We start from the raw sequence: 21,613 nt of genomic DNA on the forward strand, positions 1-21,613 counted from the left end.
CAAAAGGGTTTAATTGTGACACTGTGGGGCCACATGGAACCAAAGGGACCCTGTACCTGTGTCTGATGGACACTCGAGGACCATTATCCTGGCTGATTATGGACTCTGATGGGCACCAACACAGGATCAGTTCCCCATGGACATTTCCCACATTCTGAACCACTCTTATCATTGTATAAGTTTGTTATTTTAGCTTCTCTAATGACCTTGGATGTTCAAGTATATCCTCAACAGACAGAAAACTGGGTGTATATCCAGACGTGGGACAAAAAACTGCTCAAGCAGAAGTGGGAAGGACTTTTGTCTCCCAACGTGGCTGTGGAAGCTTTGTGGGGAGACTCCCAAATTCCCTGTATGGGAATAAAACAGCTCCAGACACAGAGGAACCCACTGTCCTGGACAGTGCAGTGAGCAATGAATCTGCTGCAGATAAAGCTGCAACAGAATCAGAAACTCTATAATGAAAATCATTAAATGGTTTATCTTTTTATGTTTACAGGACATTGTTTCTGGTATTTTTAATATAAATATAATAATATTTAATACTTCATGGTTATTTATCCCCGGATTAGCCAGCCATCCTAACAAGACCTTGCAACTCACGATTTTAGAAGAAAGAATTCAGAGTGATGTCCCCTAAGGGCCACTCTCATATAACACATAGAGAGCACCTGACCCTTGGAAGAGAAACTCACCCCGACAGCTAATGCAGGCTGTGACACTGATAACAAACAGCAGGAACTGCTGGATTTGTTCTGTTTCCCACTCCTTTGAATGAAAGCATTCCAATGATGGGACTTCCAACACCAAACATATTCTCCAATGGTCTCCCTCCAACTGGAGTGATGCTCCTTTTAGAAGGAAAAGCAGCCCAAACTCCAACAGATCCACAAATTGTCTTCACGGTCACTCCCCTGGGGTTAAGTGAAAGAGAGAGATCTGCTTGTGTCGTAGTTTGAGACCCCTAAAATCCAGTTCTCGAGTCCAAGCCCCCCTCCCGCATCTCAACCCCGTGTGAGATGGGTTTTCCAGACACCACACAAGACTCAATATGGGGGGAAAGGGGATTATATTACAATGCACTATACAAATAAATATTACAATACATCATACACAATCTTAACTATCTCTCCTATAATAAATCAGTATTTACAATGGATCAATCTCTTCTCCCTCCAATAAAAGTCCAGAAGGGAAAAGGAAAGATCCTTTCCACTCTCAGAGCAGCAGTGTCTCTAGGGCAGCAGTCTTTCTTCTTCCATGCAGCAGCTGTAGCTGGATCTCTTCCCATTACACACAAGGGGGTCTCCTCTCCCCCCTCTCTTCCGTGGACTGCGACATCAGGGACAAGCTCGTCTCACCACGTCATATCGCGAAGTGCAGGGGCATCTTGGTGACGGTCCCTTTCCTCAGGGGGTTTAAGCTCCCTTGAGTCAGAACATCTTGAGCAGCTTTCAGTTGAAAAGCCCTTGCCTCAAGAGTTCTATCAGAGCTCCCCTGCTCTGTCTCAGGCTGCCAGCTTAGCAGCAGCAGCAGCAGGAGGGCCAAGGTCACCCCCTCCACACTCTGTCTGGCTGTCCCGGTCCAGCTTCTAAGACTCCTGAGCTTCTCAGCTCCACTCTCCGGTGCGTGATGCATTTTAGGGCTTCCATCCAGTAGGAGTCCACCCCCTCCACTTAGGAGAAGTCACAAAAGGGTTTTGGGGGATTTGGTTTCAGTTCTTACCCCAAAACTCTCTCTCTCATTCAGACAACTCTGTGTCTCTCTTCCTTGGCTGCAATGCCGGCTTTGCTGCTTCTTCAGTTCTTATCTCTTCTGGCTTTCTGCCACTGCTCTCCGGTCAGTGCTGTTTCTGCTGCTGCTCCGTCTGCCCACTCACGGTGGAGAAAACTCCTTCAGCTTTCTAGGTACAGATACTCAGCCCAGTCTAACACTGTTCCAAGTTCCTGCAGCCCCCAGCTGGGGCTGGGGGGGGCCCAGCCCCCAACGGGGCTCCTGCCCCTTCTCCTCGTGGCTTTACAACATGGCCACTTCTCTCCAACGACTACAACTACAACAACGGTCTGGTTGTTGATATGTTTATATTTTGCAGGAGCGCTCATTGGTTCAACCCCAAGAGACACCACCCCCTGGGGGATTACCAATTTTTTTAACTCCAGGGGGAAAACTTTTTTTTCCCCCACCACAGCTTGCTATCTCATATTGTGGTTTATATCAATCTCTTCTTAATGCTTGTTTCTTTTGCAGGTTCTGATATAATTGCTTTAATATAATTGCTTTGATACAGTGCACTGTACTACTTTATGCTATATTATACCCTACTAGTAGGTTTTTAGTCTTTACACTGTATAGTAAATCATTCTGATTAAGAGTTTTCATCTGTTCACTTGTCTGTTCATTTGTCATAATAAAGAATTCATTTTATATAAATACATCTGATCTAACATCATTAAAACCTGCGAGATAAAGTGATTTAATCACACCTCTGTAATTCCTTAAATTTAAACTGTTGACACAGCCCAAGGCTAAGACTGGATCCAGCCACACTCGGGCTCCTCTCTGAGAAGGAATTTAGAAAGCAAGGGGATCCTTTCTGTACCTTGTGACTCAACAGCAGGGCTTCTTTAATAACTTTGTCTAAGCCTTCCACTCCCACCCGTGACAGCACCGCGCCCACAACACGAACCCTGCAGTCCAGTCACTCCAGTCGCTCCGTTGTCAGCACTATTGACACGTGGGCTGTTCAGTGCCCTGGTCCTCCTCCAGTTGCTACACTCACACCCCCATGCTCACGAGCCCTTGCAGAGAGAATTGGCTCACACAGGAGTAAGAAGTTAAGTTTAATGAGAAGACAGAACAGACTGCACTGGTTGGGGTCCTCCCCTCAACTTCCCTCAAGTCCTGTGTTATCCAAAACTGCTCTTCCCCTGCATCCCATCATGTGTCCTACACTCCAAGGCAACAATCCCCCTAGTCCAAATGGGGATCTGCTCTCAGTGACTGAGGGGTTTCAGACCTGGACAACAGGGCTGATGGCTCTCCCAGGGCAGCTCTGGAAAGAGCTGGGACATGGTGTCCATTTCCCAGAGTCTGTCATTTGGGTTGTCACTTGCCACTGTTCCTCTGTGCCCTCTCTGTTTGGAGATGGATTCTTGGAGAGCTGATGGCCCTGCAGTGATGGAGCAGCCAGGGCAGAGCATTAACTGAGTTACTCCTCCTCCCACTGTTAGTGCCCTGTCTGTGTGTGCAGATGAGCTTCTTATCCCTTAACCTGACACAAGCTGACAAGAGCACAAATCTCCTGAGGCATCCGTGTTTGGAGGTCACACACATATGCCCTGCTATTGTTTAACAGATGAGAGTAGATCCTTGGACTTTATGTCCAGAAATGCATCATGATTATAGGGGAAAAGTTTTGTTATTGTACTGGCAATGGATTTGTTCAGTGCCAGTATCACAGCCTTGTTCCTAAGGCTGTAGATGAAGGGATTTAAGAATGGGTACAGGACTGTGTTCAGCAAAGCTACAATTCTGTTGGTCTTCAAGGAAACATCTGCTGAAGGACACATGTAGAGAGCAATGCAGCTCCCATATACAATGGATAAGGTGATGAGATGGGAAGAGCAGGTGGTAAAAGCTTTCTTCCTCCCAGAGGCTGCTGGAAGCTGCAGGATACAGAAAAGGATGCACATGTAAAATGCCAGAGTTAAACAGAAGGAACCCAACACGACACACGATAAGAAAACAGAGTCTATTTTCCAAAGTAGGCTGGTGTCAGAGCAGGACAGTTTGAATAAGGGGGAGTTGTCACAAAGGAAATGGGGGATCCTGTTGGAGCCACAGAAGGACAGCTGAGAGAGGAAGAGCAGGCGGTAGCTCAGGAGGGTGAAGCCGATGAGCCAGGCAGCAACAACCAGGCAGAGGCAGAGCTGAGGCTCCATGGTGGCAGCGTAGTGCAGGGGGTGGCAGATGGCAACCCAGCGGTCAAAGGACATGACAACAAGCAGGACAAACTCTGTGCAGCCCAGGGCGAAATAGAAATAGGATTGGGCAAAGCAGCTGCTCAGCGAGATGGTTTTCTGATCAGAACTCAGGATGGCAAACAATTTAATGCTGGTGGAGGATGTAAACCAGATTTCCAGGAACGCCAGGTTGCTAATGAAAAAGTACATGGGGGTTTGCAGGTGGTGATCCACACACATGAGGAAAATGATGGTTGCATTCCCTGTCACTGTTGTCAGGTACATGAGCAGAAGGATCACAGAGAGAAACAGCTGCAGGCTTTGATCAAGCCCTGGGAAACCCTCTAGGATGAACTCAGTAACTGCTGTTTCATTTGCTGCTCCCATGCTGAATTTCAGTTCATCCTGCCGGGACAGGAACATGGCAAAACCAAGTGTGATAATTTCACAGGCTGGACAAAATGTTCTGTCCTTCCCTCTCTGCTCCTTTCATTTCCTGCACTCTTCCTGTACAGCACAGAGATCGTCCTTCAAGCAATTCTCACACCCTGATTTTTCTGTTTCACATTTCACTCAGAGTCCTCAGAGATTTTGTTGTCTTATTTCTACTTTGCCAAATACTCACAAAGAATTCTTTCACCAGAACAGAGGATTCTGAAGAGGCTGTTGGCTATTTCACCCCATTCCTGGGAAATTCCAAGCTCACTCCGACCTCTGGCAAACATCTGTCCCACCTATGTGCCAAAAGCCTCTCTTCTACTGCACAGATGCTAAACCATGAAATCACATCCACTCTGCATGTTTAAAGCTCTTGTTTCTACTTTTCAGTGTTTGCCTTTTGCACTGGGGATCCCTGAGAATCTGTTGATTCCAAAATAAGCAATATCAAGTATTTTGCAATCCCCTGCTTTCTGCCACAGCTTCTTGCTCTCTGGTTCTTCAGGAAAAGAGAGGGGAGGGCAGAATAGGGACCAAGTATAACTTGTCTTTTCAGTACTCTAAATAATGACCAAAATTTATTATGGATCCACACAGTGTGTCACAGAGTCCCACCTCACACCCGTCTGCACAAAAAGGCACTTGTTGCCATACAGTTGCTCGTTGCTATTGCTCTCAAATGTTCCAACCCAAATGCAGAGCAAGAGAACAGTGCCAGGAAGAGATTTGTAACCTTTCCTTTGCCTGCCAGTTTTACACTGGGAGAACCCAGCCTCCAGAGCCTTCTCTTGTCTCCACTGACTACAGAGGGAGCCTGGAGAAAACAAGTTCCCATAAGGGCCTGCAGTGGAGCAGATGAAACTCATTATTCAAGTCTCAAATCTCCGATTAATTAAGTTGTTATGCTTTTAAATGAAAATTCACAGTTCACAGAAAGAAGCATGAGAAAAAATGTGCAATAAAGACTGGCATTCTTCCTTTCATCTTTTGATTTTGTTTTTAGGCAGAGAGGAGCAGAGCACATGGCTCCAAAAAGAGGGTGATTTGAAATGCCAGGGGGAGAAGAGGGGATGGTGGGTTTGAAGCAATGAAACAAAGCTGTGTTGATGTGCAGCCAGAGCACTGAAGTCATTAGTCCCCTGAGTGGTCCCAGCTCATTGTCCACATAGATGAGAGGAGAGACTGGTCTGAGAGAGCCCATCAGCTTGAAACTAAGTGATTGAATTCAGTCAAGACCTTTAAAAATTAACAAACTCCAAAAGGAGTAACAATTTTGAGTCCCCTTCCAAATCAGCTGTTGGACTGAATTGTGTGGGACCTGTCCAGGGACACCCTCCAGGGAAGTCCAGGCAGTCCTAGAGATGGGCAGATCCTGCTGTGCCCAGGCCTTTTCTTGGGCATAAATGTAGCGATTGCCGTCCTGGGGGGAGAATCTGATGGCTTCAGAGATCCCTTATTCTAGAAAGAATAGGAGTAGTACACACACAGTAATAAATTAGGTAACCCATATGTTTGAATAAGATCTAGAAGGCCCAGAACCAGGATTTTGCAAGCTTGAAGAATTCAGGTCACCTGATTGAAGAGGTCAAATTGAGGAAGACGTCCATGGCGACCACCAGAGGGATGAAGGCTTGAGGAGAAGCCCCCCACAGTAGAAGACTGGGCATGTCTGGAAAGACTCCACCCAGAGACCAGCCTACTTATTAATATGTATAATAAATGAGGTAACCCTGTATCCAAAGCGTATAAAATGGCTTAGTTTTGCACTTTCAAGTTGAGCAAGTTTGTCCAGTGCGAGCTGGCTTGCTCCCAACGTTGAATAAACAAATACCTTGCTGCTTAAAGATAAAAGAATGTCTCTGAGCAGTCTTTCGGGCCGATTTTTCGGAGTCACTGGTCACGTGCAAACAGGTGAGTGGTCAGTGCCCATCCCTGGCCATGCCCAGCAAGGGATCCCCACAGTCTGTCCCGTTTGCTTCATCCCTCCATTGCCAAGAACTTTTTAGGACAAGGGAACTCTGTGCTCTGGGTTTGGAGGGAGGTCCAAGTGCCACTTTCTGGAGTGGGCAGCACAAATGATGGGGTCTTGTGTTCTCTGGGGGGCCAGACTCTGGTGAGACTGGTGTGTGTGCACATGAGACTGGTGTGGGTGTGGGTGGGTGTAACCACCAGTGAACATCAAACCGGAGCACCCACTGCCTAGATGAGACCTGGGAACCATCTCCTGGAGGGATCCACCTGGGCTGGGTGTCCCTGTAGCTCTACATCTCCCCCTGAGGTGGCAGAGCACACAAACTGCCCATCCCTGTGTCCCTTTCTCCACTGGCTGTGCTTTGGTTTGGCCCAGAAACCTGCCGAGGTCCCTTCCAGGATGAGTCCCAGTGCACTGCCCTGCACCGTGGGCCTTCCCCTCCTGGCCCAGCATCTGTGGGGCAGCAGAGCTGGGTCAGTGCAGGGACAGGGCTGGCTCTGACAGGGGCCATGAAGCCACTGCCAGGAGGTGACAGCAAGGACAGTTTGCAAAGAACAAATTTAGATAGGGTGCCTTTGCTGGAATCAAGGGGGCCATTGTGACACCAGAGAAAGTCAGGGAATCAATGAGCTGTTGTGACACTTCAGGGTCTCCTGGAACCAAAGGAACCCTGGGACAGTTTGGAACCTCATGGACTCAAGGGCCTATTGAGACCCTGCAAAGCTCATGGAAGCAGAGGAATTCTGGGAGAGTGTGGAACTTCCTGGAATCAAAGGGCCATTGTGACACTGCAGGGCCTCATGGATCTGAAGGAAAGCTGGGAGACTGCAGAATCTCCTGGAATCAAGTGGCCAGTGTGACACGGGGGACCTCATGGCAGCAAAGAAACCCTGGGACATTTTGGAACTTCATGGAATCAATGGGCCATTGGGACACTGGGGAACCTGATGGAATTGAGTGGCCATTGTGCCATTGCAGGGCCTCCTGGAATAAAATGAAACCTGGGACACTGGGAAACCACATGGGAGCAAGGGGTGCCTGTGACCCTGCAGGACCTGATGGAACCAAGGGAAGCCTGGGACCCTGAGGAAACTCGTGGAACCAAGTGGCCTTTGTGACCCTGCAGAATTGCACGGAATCAACAACCCCTTGTGACACTGCAGGGCTTCATGGAACCAAAGGAGTCCTTGGACACTGTGGAACCTCATAGAAACAAAGAGCCATTGTCACACTGAAGAACCTCATGGAATCAAGGGGCCATTGTGACACTGCTGGGCCTTGTGGATCCAAAGGAATCTTGGGATGCTGTGGAACCTCCCAGAATCAAGGGGCCATTTTGACACCGTGGAACCTCATGGAATCAACAGTCCATTGTGCCTCTGCAGGGCCCAGGGAAGCAAAGGAATCCTGGGATACTGTGGAATCTGACAGAATCAAGGGACCATTGTGACCCTGCGGAGTCTCACGGAGATGAAGAAGCCCTGGGAGACTGGAACCTCATGGAATCAAGGGACCGTTGTGACAGTGCAGGTCCCCATGGAAGCAAGGGAAAATGGGGACACTGTGAAAACTCATGGCATCAAGGGGCCATTGGGACATGCAGGGCTTCCTAGAACCAAAGGAAGCCTGGGACGTTTGGGATCGTCCTGGAATCGAGGGGTCATCGGGACACTGTGGAACCTCCTGAAAGCAGAGGAACCCTGAGACTGTGCAGAACCTGAGGGCAGAAAGGAGCCATCGGGACACTGCAAAACCTCGTGGAATCGAGGGGCCACTGCTTCGCATCTGGGTCTCATGGAACCAAAGGAAACCTGGGACTCTGGGCAAACTCATGGAAGCAGGGAGACCCTGGGACACTGTGGAGCCTCACGGAATCGAGGGGCCATCGGGACACTGCAGGACCTTGTGGGGCCAAAGGGACTCTGGGCTGCTGCAGAACCTCACGGAGGTGGGAAGCTGCTGTGTGGGGCCCCCCGACGAGTGGCTGAGGCTGCTGCAGGAGAAGGTGAGTGAAGCCAATTTGCAGAAGTGGAAGCCGTGGGCAACGGCACTGAGCCCCCTTGCCAGGGTCAGTTACCATGGCAACCATCGTACGCTCCCATCGTGTGCTGGGTTAAAAGTAAACCGGAGGGAGAAATGAACCCACGCCAGGGATTACAAGTCAGACTGACAATTTCCTGAGAAGATGACAAGAAATACAATGATACAGAGAAAACTGGTTCTAACCCACAAAAACAGCTGTATGAGCCAGCAGCCTGGGACAAGAAGAGAACAGTGCTGAGCACCACGTGGGCCCCCAGGGTGCAAAGGGAAAGGAAAGGAAAAGCTGTTGGTGCAGATGATGGTGGCAGTTGTGTTGAGGTACTGATGGCAGTGCTGTGGAGAGTTCCAATCCCAGTCCTGTTGGAGTTCTGCTCCTCCTCTCGATGCCACGAGTGGTAGCAGAAGTGCCCAAAGCCCAAGAGTAAATGTGCTCAGGTTCAGGTGGGGATGTGTAGAAGATATTGCAGAAACCTGGTTGGTAGAGAGAGGACACATTAAAGATTCTATACCGCTGGTCTCACGCTAAAACAAGAAAACTATTAGAAGGTCACTGATCAGTGTGTTTGTGAAACTGCTTTGTCTAAGAAACTGCAAGGCTGCATTGTCTGCTGTGAAGCTGTATTGTTTAAGAAACTGCATACGTGATAGAAAAATTAGAGCAACAGGATGGGAAAGGTAGAGAAAGTAGCAAATAGTAAATAAAGTAACTATAGCCATGAGAAAGAGGCAGCATTTGCGCAAGTATAACGTAGGTAATTAGGAGCCAATGATGAGCTTGTATTTGGAATATTAATGAGCCTAATTATTAACCTTTATAAGCATGGAGCTTACAGCAATAAAGTTGGATTAGTCATGATCAATACTGTGATCGTGTGATACTTTCCCGTCGTCCGCAACAAATGGTGACCTCCGACGTGATAATTTAAAGAAACGGGGGAATCCACGGTTGGGATGGCATAGTGTCGGAGCCTTAGCAGCGAGGCTGGTCAAAAAGTCAAATTGAGGAGTGACTTGGACCTGGAACTGGTCAAAAAGTCGGCAGAATTTGCGACTTCGGACCAGGATCAAAAAGTGGGCAACTGCAACTTCGGATCCTTAAAGCGTCACTTGGGACGAGTTCCACCGTACGTGCTGCCGGACCCTGGAGGCTGCAAGAGCGCGCTAAAAATAGGTAAAAAATGGAAAGGGAAGCAGCATATAGTTTATTTTCTGAATTTTTGCAGAAAAAGGGTATTAAAGATATAGATTTAAAAAGGGAATTACCAGGATTGCTTGCTTTTGGGTATGCAAAAGGGTGTTTTATCAACCCGCATACCGTGCATTCTTTAGAAGAGTGGCGAAAGTTTGGAGATAAAATATGCGAGGCCATTCTAGAAGAGGATAAAGTTGCAAAAAAGCTGGGAAAGTTTTGGAAAGTTGTGAATGATACATTGTTACAACATGAGGCAGAGAAACGAGCTGCTGAGCAAGCTCGAGGTATGCAGCAACACAACAGAGACTGGTTCTCTATTTCCCCGACCCCCCCTGCATTTCAATCAGTTATGCTCCCAGCACAGCCGTCTGCCCCCCCTCCTAATGAAAATACGGCTCCCCCTTCTGCAACCCCTCCTGCCCCTCCTGCCCCTGCAGAACCTTTAAGCAATAACGCTGATCCATTGCTGGAGCCACCAGCACCCCCTCCTCCTGCTTTAGATGCTGTGATGCCTGTCCCTGGGGCAAGCACTGACCCGGCGGGGGCCATAGCCAAGGAGATGAGAGATACATGGGCAGCGATTGCTAAACATTGCCTGTCAGAAGAATTGCAGGGGGCAGAGGGCATGGCATTTCCAGTTATTTATAATCAAATGCCAGGGGGAGGGCTAAATGCCACTATAACTCCATTAGATTGGAAACTTTTGGCACAACTGCGGAGCACTGTAAGTGAATTTGGTTTGCATGGAGAACCTGTTAAACAAATGTTAGATTATTTCTGGGCCACTCAACTTTTACTACCCTCAGATCTCCGTTCCATTTCGAGAATGATACTTACAGAACATCAGCAACTTTTGTTTAATGCTTATTGGCAAGCATATGTTAATGAAAGTGTTGCTGTGATCAGGCAACCAGGGGATCCTTTACACGGCGTTACAGCAGACGAACTAATGGGAACAGGTCCATATTCACGAACCGAAGCACAAGTACACATTGGGGCAGATAAAATTAGAGAGGCCATGGACCTTGTAAAGAAAGCATTAAATAGGGTCAAGGAACCAGGGGGAGTGCCATTATATATGAGCTTAAAACAGGGAAGGAATGAATCTTTTGGTGAATATGTTGACAAGTTAACAGCTGCTATCACAAAAGCTGGGGTCCCAGATTATATGAAGGGAACCATGCTAAAGCAGTGTGTTTTGCAAAATGCTAACTCAATGGTTAAACAAGTAGTAAATACATTGGGTCCTTATTGGACTATAGAAGAATTATTAGACAAAGTATTTCAAATACCAACAGGAGAGAATGCATTTTTAGTCAATGCTATTCAGGATTTTACTAAAGGGCTTAAAGAACAAACTCAGGACTTAGTTAAGGAGCTTAAAGAACAGGCTCAAAATTCCCAAATTCAAGTGTTAGCAGCTCTTGCACCCCTCCAGGGAAAGGCTAATAACTCCACAGATGGAAAAACTCGATCAAAGTGTTATCGATGCGGAGCTACTGGACACTTCAGAAGGCAGTGCCGAGCAACAGGAATTTGGTGCCAGCAGTGTCAGAACTCCACCCACAACACTTCTGTTTGTCGGAGCCGTTCGGGAAACTCACGGCAGAGCGCGAGGGATTGCAGCGGCCGCGCTCAGACACAAGTCGTCGCTGCAGCACAGATAACCCCAGCCAGCAACTTTTCACCGAACAATCCATTCCACGGACAGGAGAACTGCTGCAACCTGTCACAACCACAGCCTCAGCCAATGCTTTCGGATTACAACCTGCCACAGCCGGTAGCCTCGGATTGGATTTGGCAACAGCAGTAGAAGTTACTTCGTTATCCACCCAACCTCAAAAGATTCCCACCGGGATTTATGGACCTTTAATAATAAACAAACAAGCATTTGGGGCACTGTTGATTGGCAGATCATCAGCTAGTCTTGCTGGATTATTTGTGCTGCCTGGATTAATTGATGCTGACTACACTGGACAGATAATGGTTATGGCATATACTATTTTTCCACCTTTAAGGATTCCTAAAGGACAACGTATTGCTCAATTAATACCCCTGCCACAGTTAGCAAAACCTTTAACCAACGACCGACAACTGATGCAACGTGGAGATCGTGGATTTGGTTCTACAAGGGGACTTACCTTACTGACACTGGATTTAAGTGAGAGGCCAAAACATAAAGTTACAATTATATGGAAAGATCAAACAAAAACACTGGATGCTTTACTAGATTCAGGAGCTGATTCCAGTATAATAGCTCCTCATTGTTGGCCTAGACACTGGCCTCTGCAACCTGCTACTACAACTGTGACTGGCATTGGGGGTGCCTCAATTGCTATGCGGACTCCTACTGTGAACATCGAGGTGGAAGGTCGTGTGGCCAGTGCTGTCCTGTCTGTTGTGCAGCTTCCACCAACAGTACAATGCTTAATCGGGAGAGATGTTTTGACACAAATTGGGATGAAACTCTCCAATGATTACCCTTTGGGGGAATAGCCATTGCTTGGTCTTTCCCAATTCCTATTACTTGGATTGTTGATACTCCAGTATGGGTTAAGCAATGGCCTTTAAAACGGGAAAGCTTGGAAGCTGCTCATGAATTAGTACAAGAACAAATTGATCAAGGACACTTAAAACTTTCTACTAGTCCCTGGAATACACCTATATTTGTAATAAAGAAAAAGTCTGGAAAATATCGATTATTGCATGATCTAAGAGCAGTTAACTCACAAATGGAAGCCATGGGGGCTTTACAGCCTGGACTACCAAATCCTGCAATGCTTCCCATGGATTGGTCCTTACTGATTGTAGACTTAAAGGATTGTTTCTTTACAATTCAATTGCACCCTCGGGATACTAAACGTTTTGCTTTTACATTACCTGCTATTAACAGAGAAAGACCTGACCAACGATTTGAATGGACAGTATTACCACAAGGGATGAGGAACAGTCCAACTTTGTGTCAACTATACGTGGATACTGCCTTACAAGCCTTGCGAAGAAGATGGCCTGACTGCATAATCTATCACTATATGGATGATATATTGTTTTGCCAGCCTGAGGAGTTTGTACCCGAACAAATACAAATAATTCGCAGACATTTGGAACAATATAAGTTAATAATAGCAGATGAAAAAATTCAAACGACAGAACCATGGAGATATTTGGGGTGGACTATCTCTCGACATGCTGTTATCCCACAGAAATTGGTATTTCAATCAAAATTGCGCACTGTGAATGATGCACAAAAACTTCTTGGGGATTTACAGTGGTTACGCCCTGTTGTGGGAATCCCTGCTGACCTTTTAGCTGAATTGCAACCCCTATTAAAAGGAACAGACCCAACAACCAAAATTACTGTCACAAAGCACCAACAACTCATACTCCAACAAATTTTAGATTGTGTCACTCAGGGCCGTGTTCGGAGAAGACAATGGGAATTACCTTTAGAACTTACCTTTTGGGCTGACAAACGATACATTTTGGGTGCTATTACACAATCACAAACAGAAACGGGGGAGGATATAGGAGTTTTAGAATGGTTATCAACTAGCATACAACAGCCTAAAACACTTTTACAAAAAATTGAAATGTTGGCAGCCCTGATAAAAAAGGGTCGAGAGCGTGTGTTACAAATTGATGCTCAAGAGCCTGCACGTATACAATTACCAATGCAGAAAAATGATCTTGATTGGTACCTATGTACTAATGAGGGTCTTCAAGAAGCATTATTAGGACTGACATGTCCCATAATTACCAGTAGACTGCACAATGTCCCTACAGCATGGATTGGTTCTTGGCAATGGATACTGAAACCTAAAAAACAGGAACAACCAATTCCACATGCACGAACAGTTTACACAGACGCTGGCAAAAAATCTCACACTGCTGCCCTAACCTGGTTAGAGAAAGGAGAATGGAAGCATGAAATTTTAACAGGAGAACCTACAGATTCATTACAAACTTTAGAGTTGTTAGCAGTGGTCAGAGCACTGGCTAGCATGGATAGACCCCTTAATATTGTTACTGACTCATTCTATGTAGCAGGAGTAGTTAATCGGATAGAAGGGGCCCTAATTAAAGAAGTCCCGAATAAGAGGCTCTTTCAGTTATTTTGTCAATTATGGTTGGCAGTAACAAACAGAGATCATGACTATGCTGTCATACATGTACGAAGCCATAAATGGGACATTGGGCTGGGTGAAGGAAATGCTAGGGCAGACAGATTAGTTTCTATGGCTACAGAGGATGAGGAAGAATTTACCAAAGCACAGAAAGATCATGAACAATATCATCAAAATGCCAGAGGACTAAAAAGAATGTATGACATCACCTTAAATGATGCTAAAAATATTGTTCGATCCTGTCCAATATGTAGCAATCATAATGGTGGTGTAGGATTGGGTATGGGAGTAAATCCCAGAGGGTTAAAGAGTAATGAAATCTGGCAAATGGATGTTACACATTATGCACCTTTTGGAAGATTTAAATATATACATGTGTGTATTGACACATATAGTCATTTTATGTGGGCTACAGCTCAAACAGGAGAAAAAGCTTTACAAGTAGAAAGACATTTGTGTGAATGTTTTGCTGTGATGGGGAAACCACAACAGATAAAAACAGACAATGGACCTGCCTATGTGGGTACTAGAGTAGGCCAATTTTTGAAAAAGTGGAAAATCACTCACCGCACAGGTATTGCTCACTCTCCCACAGGACAAGCAATCATAGAAAGGGCTCATTACACACTAAAAACGTATCTTGAAAAACATAAAAACATTATTGATATTAAGAAAAGGTTAAGCAAGGTACTGTTTGTCCTGAATCATTTATGCATTTTTGGAGATCAAAAAGATCCTCCTGTAACAATTCATTATACATTAAAACAGGATACAGAGAAACCTGAAGAGGTGTGGGTCAGATTTAAAGATCCACGTACAGGAATTTGGCAAGATCCAGCAAAAGTACTCTATTGGGGAAGAGGTTATCTTTGTGTTTCTTCACCACAGGGACCTCTTTGGATACCTGCCAAGTGGACTCGAGCTGCTGTGAATGTCTCGAGCCCTGCTAATGCAAAGTCACCTGAATGACTTTGAAGTCCAAAAAGATCCCATTAGGGGATGGCTAGCAAAATTAGGTTTAGGACCATGGCTTGTGGAGATCACTAAACAAGCAATTTCGCTTTTACTAATACTGCTGGCTGCTTTATGCATTGTTCCTTGTGCTTTTAAATGCATTCAAAGCATGCTAACAAAGGCAATGAGTGACGTGTTTTTAACATTGTCTAAACAGAGCGGGGGAAGTGTAGAAGATATTGCAGAAACCTGGTTGGTAGAGAGAGGACACATTAAAGATTCTATACCGCTGGTCTCACGCTAAAGCAAGAAAACTATTAGAAGGTCACTGATCAGTGTGTTTGTGAAACTGCTTTGTTTAAGAAACTGCAAGGCTGCATTGTCTGCTGTGAAGCTGTATTGTTTAAGAAACTGCATACGTGATAGAAAAATTAGAGCAACAGGATGGGAAAGGTAGAGAAAGTAGCAAATAGTAAATAAAGTAACTATAGCCATGAGAAAGAGGCAGCATTTGCACAAATATAACTTAGGTAATTAGGAGCCAATGATGAGCTTGTATTTGGAATATTAATGAGCCTAATTATTAACCTTTATAAGCATGGAGCTTACAGCAATAAAGTTGGATTAGTCATGATCAATACTGTGATCGTGTGATACTTTCCCGTCGTCCGCAACACACAGGTAATAAATTTTCAGACAAAAATTAGGGAAGATTTGGAAGAAGAGGAATTAGATACAGGTGAAAAACTTTACATTGATGGTTCATCTAGAGTGATAGATGGAAGAAGGAGATCAGGCTATGCTATAGTGGACGGAGTTACCCTTCAAGTTAAAGAATCTGGATCTTTGTGTAGTACGTGGTCGGCTCAAGTATGTGAACTATATGCCTTGTTAAGATCTCTTCAGTTGTTGGAAGGAAAGATAGGAACCATTTTCACGGACTCCAAGTATGCTTTTAGAGTAGTACACACTTTTAAAAAAATATGGGAAGAGAGAGGACTAATAAATACCAAAGGAAAAGGGCTGGTACATGAAAGCATGATTCGAGAAGTGTTAAAAGCCCTAAGGGGTCCAAAACAAATTGCAGTGGTGTACGTAAAAAGTCATCAAAAGGGATTGAAAGTGACAGTCAGAGGAAACAATCTAGCAGACGCTGAGGCAAAGAGAGCAGCTTTGTTATTAGTACGTGAACAAGAATCGGGAAGTGAGCAGGTTCCTAAGTCTTTTAGCAAACAAGAGAAAGAAAAGTTGTTGCAAGTCGGTGCAAGAGAGGAACAAGGAAAGTGGTTGTTATCAGATGGAAGAGAGGTGATTCCTAAGGGCTTTGCCCATAGAATTATGAGAAGGTTGCATGAGCAGACGCATTGGAGTACCCAGGCGTTGGTAGACCATTTTGAAAATAGATATGTATGTGTAGGAGTGTATGATATAGCCAAGAAAGTTTTGGAGGGATGCCTGACTTGTAAGAAGGTGAATAAAGGGTATTTAAGAGAAAGAATTAAGGGTAGAAGGGAATTGGCAAAAAGACCATTTGAGAGAATCCAAGTCGACTTTACGGAATTACCAAGAGTGGGGAGGTATCGATACCTATTAGTGTTAGTGGATCATTTGACGCATTTTGTAGAGGCCTTTCCCACTGCTCGGTGTACAGCTAAAGTGGTATCTAAAATCCTATTAGAGGAAATTGTACCTAGATATGGTGTAATTACTGCAATAGACTCAGATAGGGGAACTCACTTCACTTCGTGAGTAATTAAAGAAGTAATAGAGCTGCTAGGGACCAAGTGGGAATACCATACCCCTTGGCATCCTCAAAGTTCAGGAAGAGTAGAAAGAATGAATGGGGAAATTAAAAAACACCTGACTAAATTGATGCTGGAGACAAAAATGAATTGGATAAAGTGTCTCCCTTTGACATTACTATACATTAGAACTCAACCTCGGACAGATACTGGTATTTCACCATTTGAAATGTTGTATGGCATGCCTTATGAGTTTGGGACCCCAGTAGACCATCCGAAGGTTGAAGATACCCATTTAAGAGGATATATTATAGAGTTAATGAAGAGGAGACAAGAACTAAGAAAGAAAGGACTTGTAACTCAGAGACCACCTTTAGACTTGGCTATACATAAATTCCAGCCGGGTGATCAGGTGTTAATTAAAACCTGGAGAGAAACATCACTAACTCCACAGTGGGAGGGGCCATTTGTTGTTCTTCTCACTACAGACACTGCAGTAAGGACAGCTGAGCGAGGGTGGACTCATGCCTCACGAGTGAAAGGACCAATAAAAGATTTGGAGTGGAGAGTGACTTCAAATCCTGGGAACTTGCAGATGAAAATAAAGAGAGTGCGGCCCACAGATGAACTTTGAAGAAGAAGGTGTAAGGCCCAGCCTGTATTCTTTTTTCCAGATACCCCAAGGACAGACTTTAAGGAGAGTGTATTATGTTCCCTGGAATTTAGAGGGAATACCTGAACAGACTGGAGGTTCAGGACTGTATAGAATAGTTGGAACTCAAACCGTTTTGCCTTTTTGCTGCGAGGTGGAAACAGACATACCAGGCGGACGCGACCCACATGGAATATCCTGCATAAAACATCCCGGGTCTACTCATTACAACTGGGTAGTGTGTAAGTGCAAGAAGTGTGGTAAACAGTGGTGCTGTGTCTCAATCAGGGGACAACCTCATTGTATGAGGTGTAGAACAGGTTCTACTGAATCTATAAGAGAACAATTAGCTAACGCGGAAATAATAAAGGCATTTTGTGGTTGGGAGTGGTTAGTCCCAGAAACTTGGGAGGTGTATGAAAATAATTGGAATAGAGTACTGATAGAACTGTGCCGTACTAGATTCTCATGGAAATTGGAAAAACCAATCGAAGGAGATATATTGAGTTATTGGGGCTACTTGACAAAATTCAAAAACTCGAAATAGAAGAGTCCCGACCTGAATCGGTGGAAGACGATAGAGCAATTTAATCAGTATTCCCTGAAGAATACCTCTGCTGCCAAGAAGAGCTAGAACCTCGTTGTTCCCTGCACAGGAACAGACGAAGGAAGGTAGAGGGGTAGGTGTGTGGGAAATAAGAATCACTGATAATACAGGGATGGGACTCAGAAACAGAATGGGGCAAAAATTGGCAATAATCATTGGAACAATAGTTTTTATGAGTCTTCTGGAATGTGCCCACCAACCATTTGAATGGACCATGATTAGGTCAAAAGATTCTAAGGAAAATGATAACTGCTATAAGTCCTAGATTCAATGTGACCGTTTGTGACTTACTAATGACCAATATACCCCAGGAATGTGGACAGGGAGGAAAGAAGCCCTCTGTGACAGTTAACAAAGGACCTACATATTGGTGCCCAACCTCTAACCCAGGGAAGTCTTTTTGTAATTACCCAGGGCATTATCATTGCGGATATTGGGGCTATGAAACAATAGCTACTGCTTGGAGGCCAGAAAAGCCAGATAAGTACTTACGGGTGCAGTGGGGACCAAAGCCCCAGGAATCATGGATGAAGGAGGACTTCAAGGAGCTCATCCAACAAGTGAAAGCTATGCGTGAAGATCTCCAGAAAGGGCAGGAATCCAGTAAGTGTGATATTCAGCTGCTCATAGAAGGCCTGAAGAAGGAACAGGGTGAGCAGGGCCACTCCCAAGCACTTCCATCTCTCTGAACACCAAAGCTGCTCTACAGGCAAACCACTCTGAGAGCTCGTCCTGCACAGCTCCTCAAAGGGGATGGAGAAGGACGGCCCTGACATGGGGCACAGCTTTTGTGCTGCCTGACCCTGAAACAGCTCCCTGCTGAAGTGTTCTCTGCAGGTGGTCATGGCCACCCTTGTCTCCCTCATCTCTGCAGAGAGTGTGTGCTGTGAGTTCTCTGATGCCCTGATCCTTGTTAAGGTTCCCCCCTTGCAGTCCTGTCAGCGTCTCTCTCCCTTTCCCCACTCCCCTTCTCCCACTCCCCACTCCTGGGGCCGTGTTGGGGCACATGTGGTCCCAGCCTTGTCTTCCTGTTGAAGATCCACAAGGAGACCCAGCTCCATGAGCACTGCAGGTGTCTCTGAGCACAGGGGCCTGTGGAGAACAGCTCTCCCTGAAGGAGCTGGTGCTGGGAAGGGAAGGAGTGAGCGGGGGCACAGACACCCCAGTGGGCCTGCTGAGCCCCAGATGGTGCTCCTGGGCCTGGCTCAGGCAGGACACAGTGTGTGTTGGGGCACAGCCTGTTGCACCCCGGGCAGGGAAAGGGGAGACAAGATGGGCCTCACCTGCCTGGGGGTCCTGTTCTTGCTGCAGGAGCAAAACTGTGGCAGTGAGCAGCCCAGGACAGTCCAGGGCAACCCCTTGACCTCCTGATGGCTCAGGCCATTGTGGCCTTAGAATGAAGCCTGTGGCCCCCTTTTCAAAGCTGAAACCATATTTAATTGAGCTACAGAAAGCACCAATGAGGGGTTGAAAAAAGAGGAAAATGTGCTCTGAGTTTCTTGTTCCCTCCCTGCTAAAGGACAGAGGGCAAAGGGAAAACCATTTGCAGATTGTACCTCCATCACAGAATTGAATTCCTGTGAGCTGAGGATTTCTGAGGGGGAGTGAACAAGGAAAATATACACCCAGATGGGGAGTTATAAGAAGATGATCCTCTGACAGAGAGCTTAAATCTGGGCCTTTGGGCATCCTTGTGTCAGAGAGCTGGTCTGCCTCTCAAGGAGGAAGCATCAGTGTTATGGTTCCAAAGTCAGGGCGTGGAGCTTTGTGATGAATGTCCACCCCATCCCCTCATCCTGGGGGCCGAGGGTTTGACAGGAAAAATCGGAGGACCAGAAGGGGAAGGGTGGCCATCCTCTTCCCCCTGGGCACTGGAGGGAGAGGCAGCCACTTTTCTCCAGCCTGGCTGCAGGTCACAGTCGCTGTTGGGGCTGCCACTGCCCAGACTGCACTGAGGGACCTTGGCAGCAGGAGCCCCTGTGAGTCCCAGCTGCTGCCTTGTGTGTTACCCCTGGCAGAGGCAAAGCCAGTCAAGGTCTCTCCCCTGAGCACATTACCTGCAGAACCCCTTCAGTGCACAGCAGGAGGCCTTTGGGGTGGGGTGACTTTGGTCAGAGGGACGTCCCTCTTTGACCTCATGTCCCGCTCTAGCAGAGGGTATCCCTCAAAATTGGTAAGGAATGAAAGACATAACACAGCACTTCTGGGATTTCCTCTCCTTCCCTTGACCGCTAAAGGAGGAATCTCCTCCTGGGCTTTCCTCCAGGCCCAAAAGGGAGAAGCCTTTGCGTGCAGGTGAGGGCCAGGACTTGCCCACACTACCTGGAAACTAAACTCAGCCGAACAAAGAGAAGAGACAAAGGCCTGTTGTGCATGAGGGCCCAGCACAGTGAGGTCAAATAGTCCCATCTGTCCGTAAATTCCCACTTCCAAGGGCCTCCAGAAGTGCTCTGCTGTATTTCCCACCCCTGGGCAGGTGTCCAGGCCCCAGGGTGCAGAGCTGCCCTGGCAGTGGCTTTGCCCAGCACAGCCTGGGCTCTGCTGGCTCCCATCCTGCCCAGGTTCTAAGGCAGCTGTTTGTCTGTCCCTGCTCTTTGCAGCTGGCATGGGGGCAGGGCAATGTTCTTCCCTCAAGGAACCCTTGGAAATCAGCAGGGCCTGGGCTCTCCCCCGTGGCCAGGCCCTTGGGGAGTGAGGGGGCAGGGGGCTTCCTGTCAGTGCTCCTCCCCAGCAGCACAGGAGCTCCAAGCCCATGGTTCTGAGGGCTCACAGTGGTGCTGAGACTCCTTTCCAGAGACAAAAGCTGGAACAGAAAAGTCTCCATGTCCCAAGGAAGACTGGAGCTCCAGGAGAGAGACCAAGGCTCCTTCCCGGAGCAAATTCCTGGTGGGAAAGGATTTGAAAGCTGGGCAAGAGATCACTGATGGTGCCCACAGTGCATCAGCTTGGGAATTCCCCAAACATTTTCAGGGATGAGTGAGTTCTTTTCCAAGGCTGCTGAATTAGGAAGGATTCTCTAAAGAAAAGGAAGTGTGGAGCAAACAAATCAGTAAACAGGCTGGACATGAGGGACCTGAGTGTGAGTTTCTTGTTCCCTCCCTGCATGAAGAAATAAGTCAAAAAAGTCCATTTGCAGGTTGCACCTTGAGTGCAAGGTTTAATTCCTCTGAAGTGAGTATTTCTCAGGAGGAGAGAGAAGTTGAAAAGACAACCTGCAGGAAGGCCTAAGGAGAGACCCTGAAGAAGAGACTTGAAAACAGAGGATTTGAGCATCCCCGGGGCAGATGGGTGGTCTCCCCTTCAAGAGGGCAGTGTTAGTCTCCCACTGACATCAGTCTTTTTTCACAGAAAAAGGATGGGAACCAGAGGCCTCAAAGCCCCAGGAATCATGGATGAAGGAGGACTTCCAGAAGCTCACGCGAGAAATGAAAGCTTTGCGTGAAGATCTCCAGAAAGGGCAGGAATACACAAATTGGCTTTTTCAGCTGCTCATAGAAGGCCTGAAGAAGGAACAGGGTGAGCAGGGCCACTCCCAAGCACTTCCATCTCTCTGAACACCAAAGCTGCTCTACAGGCAAACCACTCTGAGAGCTCGTCCTGCACAGCTCCTCAAAGGGGATGGAGAAGGACGGCCCTGACATGGGGCACAGCTTTTGTACTGCCTGACCCTGAAACAGCTCCCTGCTGAAGTGTTCTCTGCAGGTGGTCATGGCCACCCTTGTCTCCCTCATCTCTGCAGAGAGTGTGTGCTGTGAGTTCTCTGATGCCCTGATCCTTGTTAAGGTTCCCCCCTTGCAGTCCTGTCAGCGTCTCTCTCCCTTTCCCCACTCCCCTTCTCCCACTCCCCACTCCTGGGGCCGTGTTGGGGCACATGTGATCCCAGCCTTGTCTTCCTGTTGAAGATCCACAAGGAGACCCAGCTCCATG

General features: G+C 46.8%; 1 protein-coding gene across 1 annotated transcript; it reads right to left on the reverse strand.

Moving 5' to 3' along the window:
* Positions 1 to 3,348: 3,348 nt before the first annotated feature.
* Positions 3,349 to 4,414, reverse strand: LOC135406281 (olfactory receptor 6F1-like). The gene is given in 2 exon segments (XM_064640704.1): positions 3,349 to 3,393; positions 3,396 to 4,414. Coding segments are annotated over 2 exon segments (1,035 nt in total). The 5' UTR covers positions 4,386 to 4,414.
* Positions 4,415 to 21,613: the final 17,199 nt, after the last annotated feature.

The sequence above is a fragment of the Pseudopipra pipra genome, chromosome W, assembly GCF_036250125.1.
Source record: "Pseudopipra pipra isolate bDixPip1 chromosome W, bDixPip1.hap1, whole genome shotgun sequence".
Classification (NCBI taxonomy): Eukaryota; Metazoa; Chordata; class Aves; order Passeriformes; family Pipridae; genus Pseudopipra; species Pseudopipra pipra.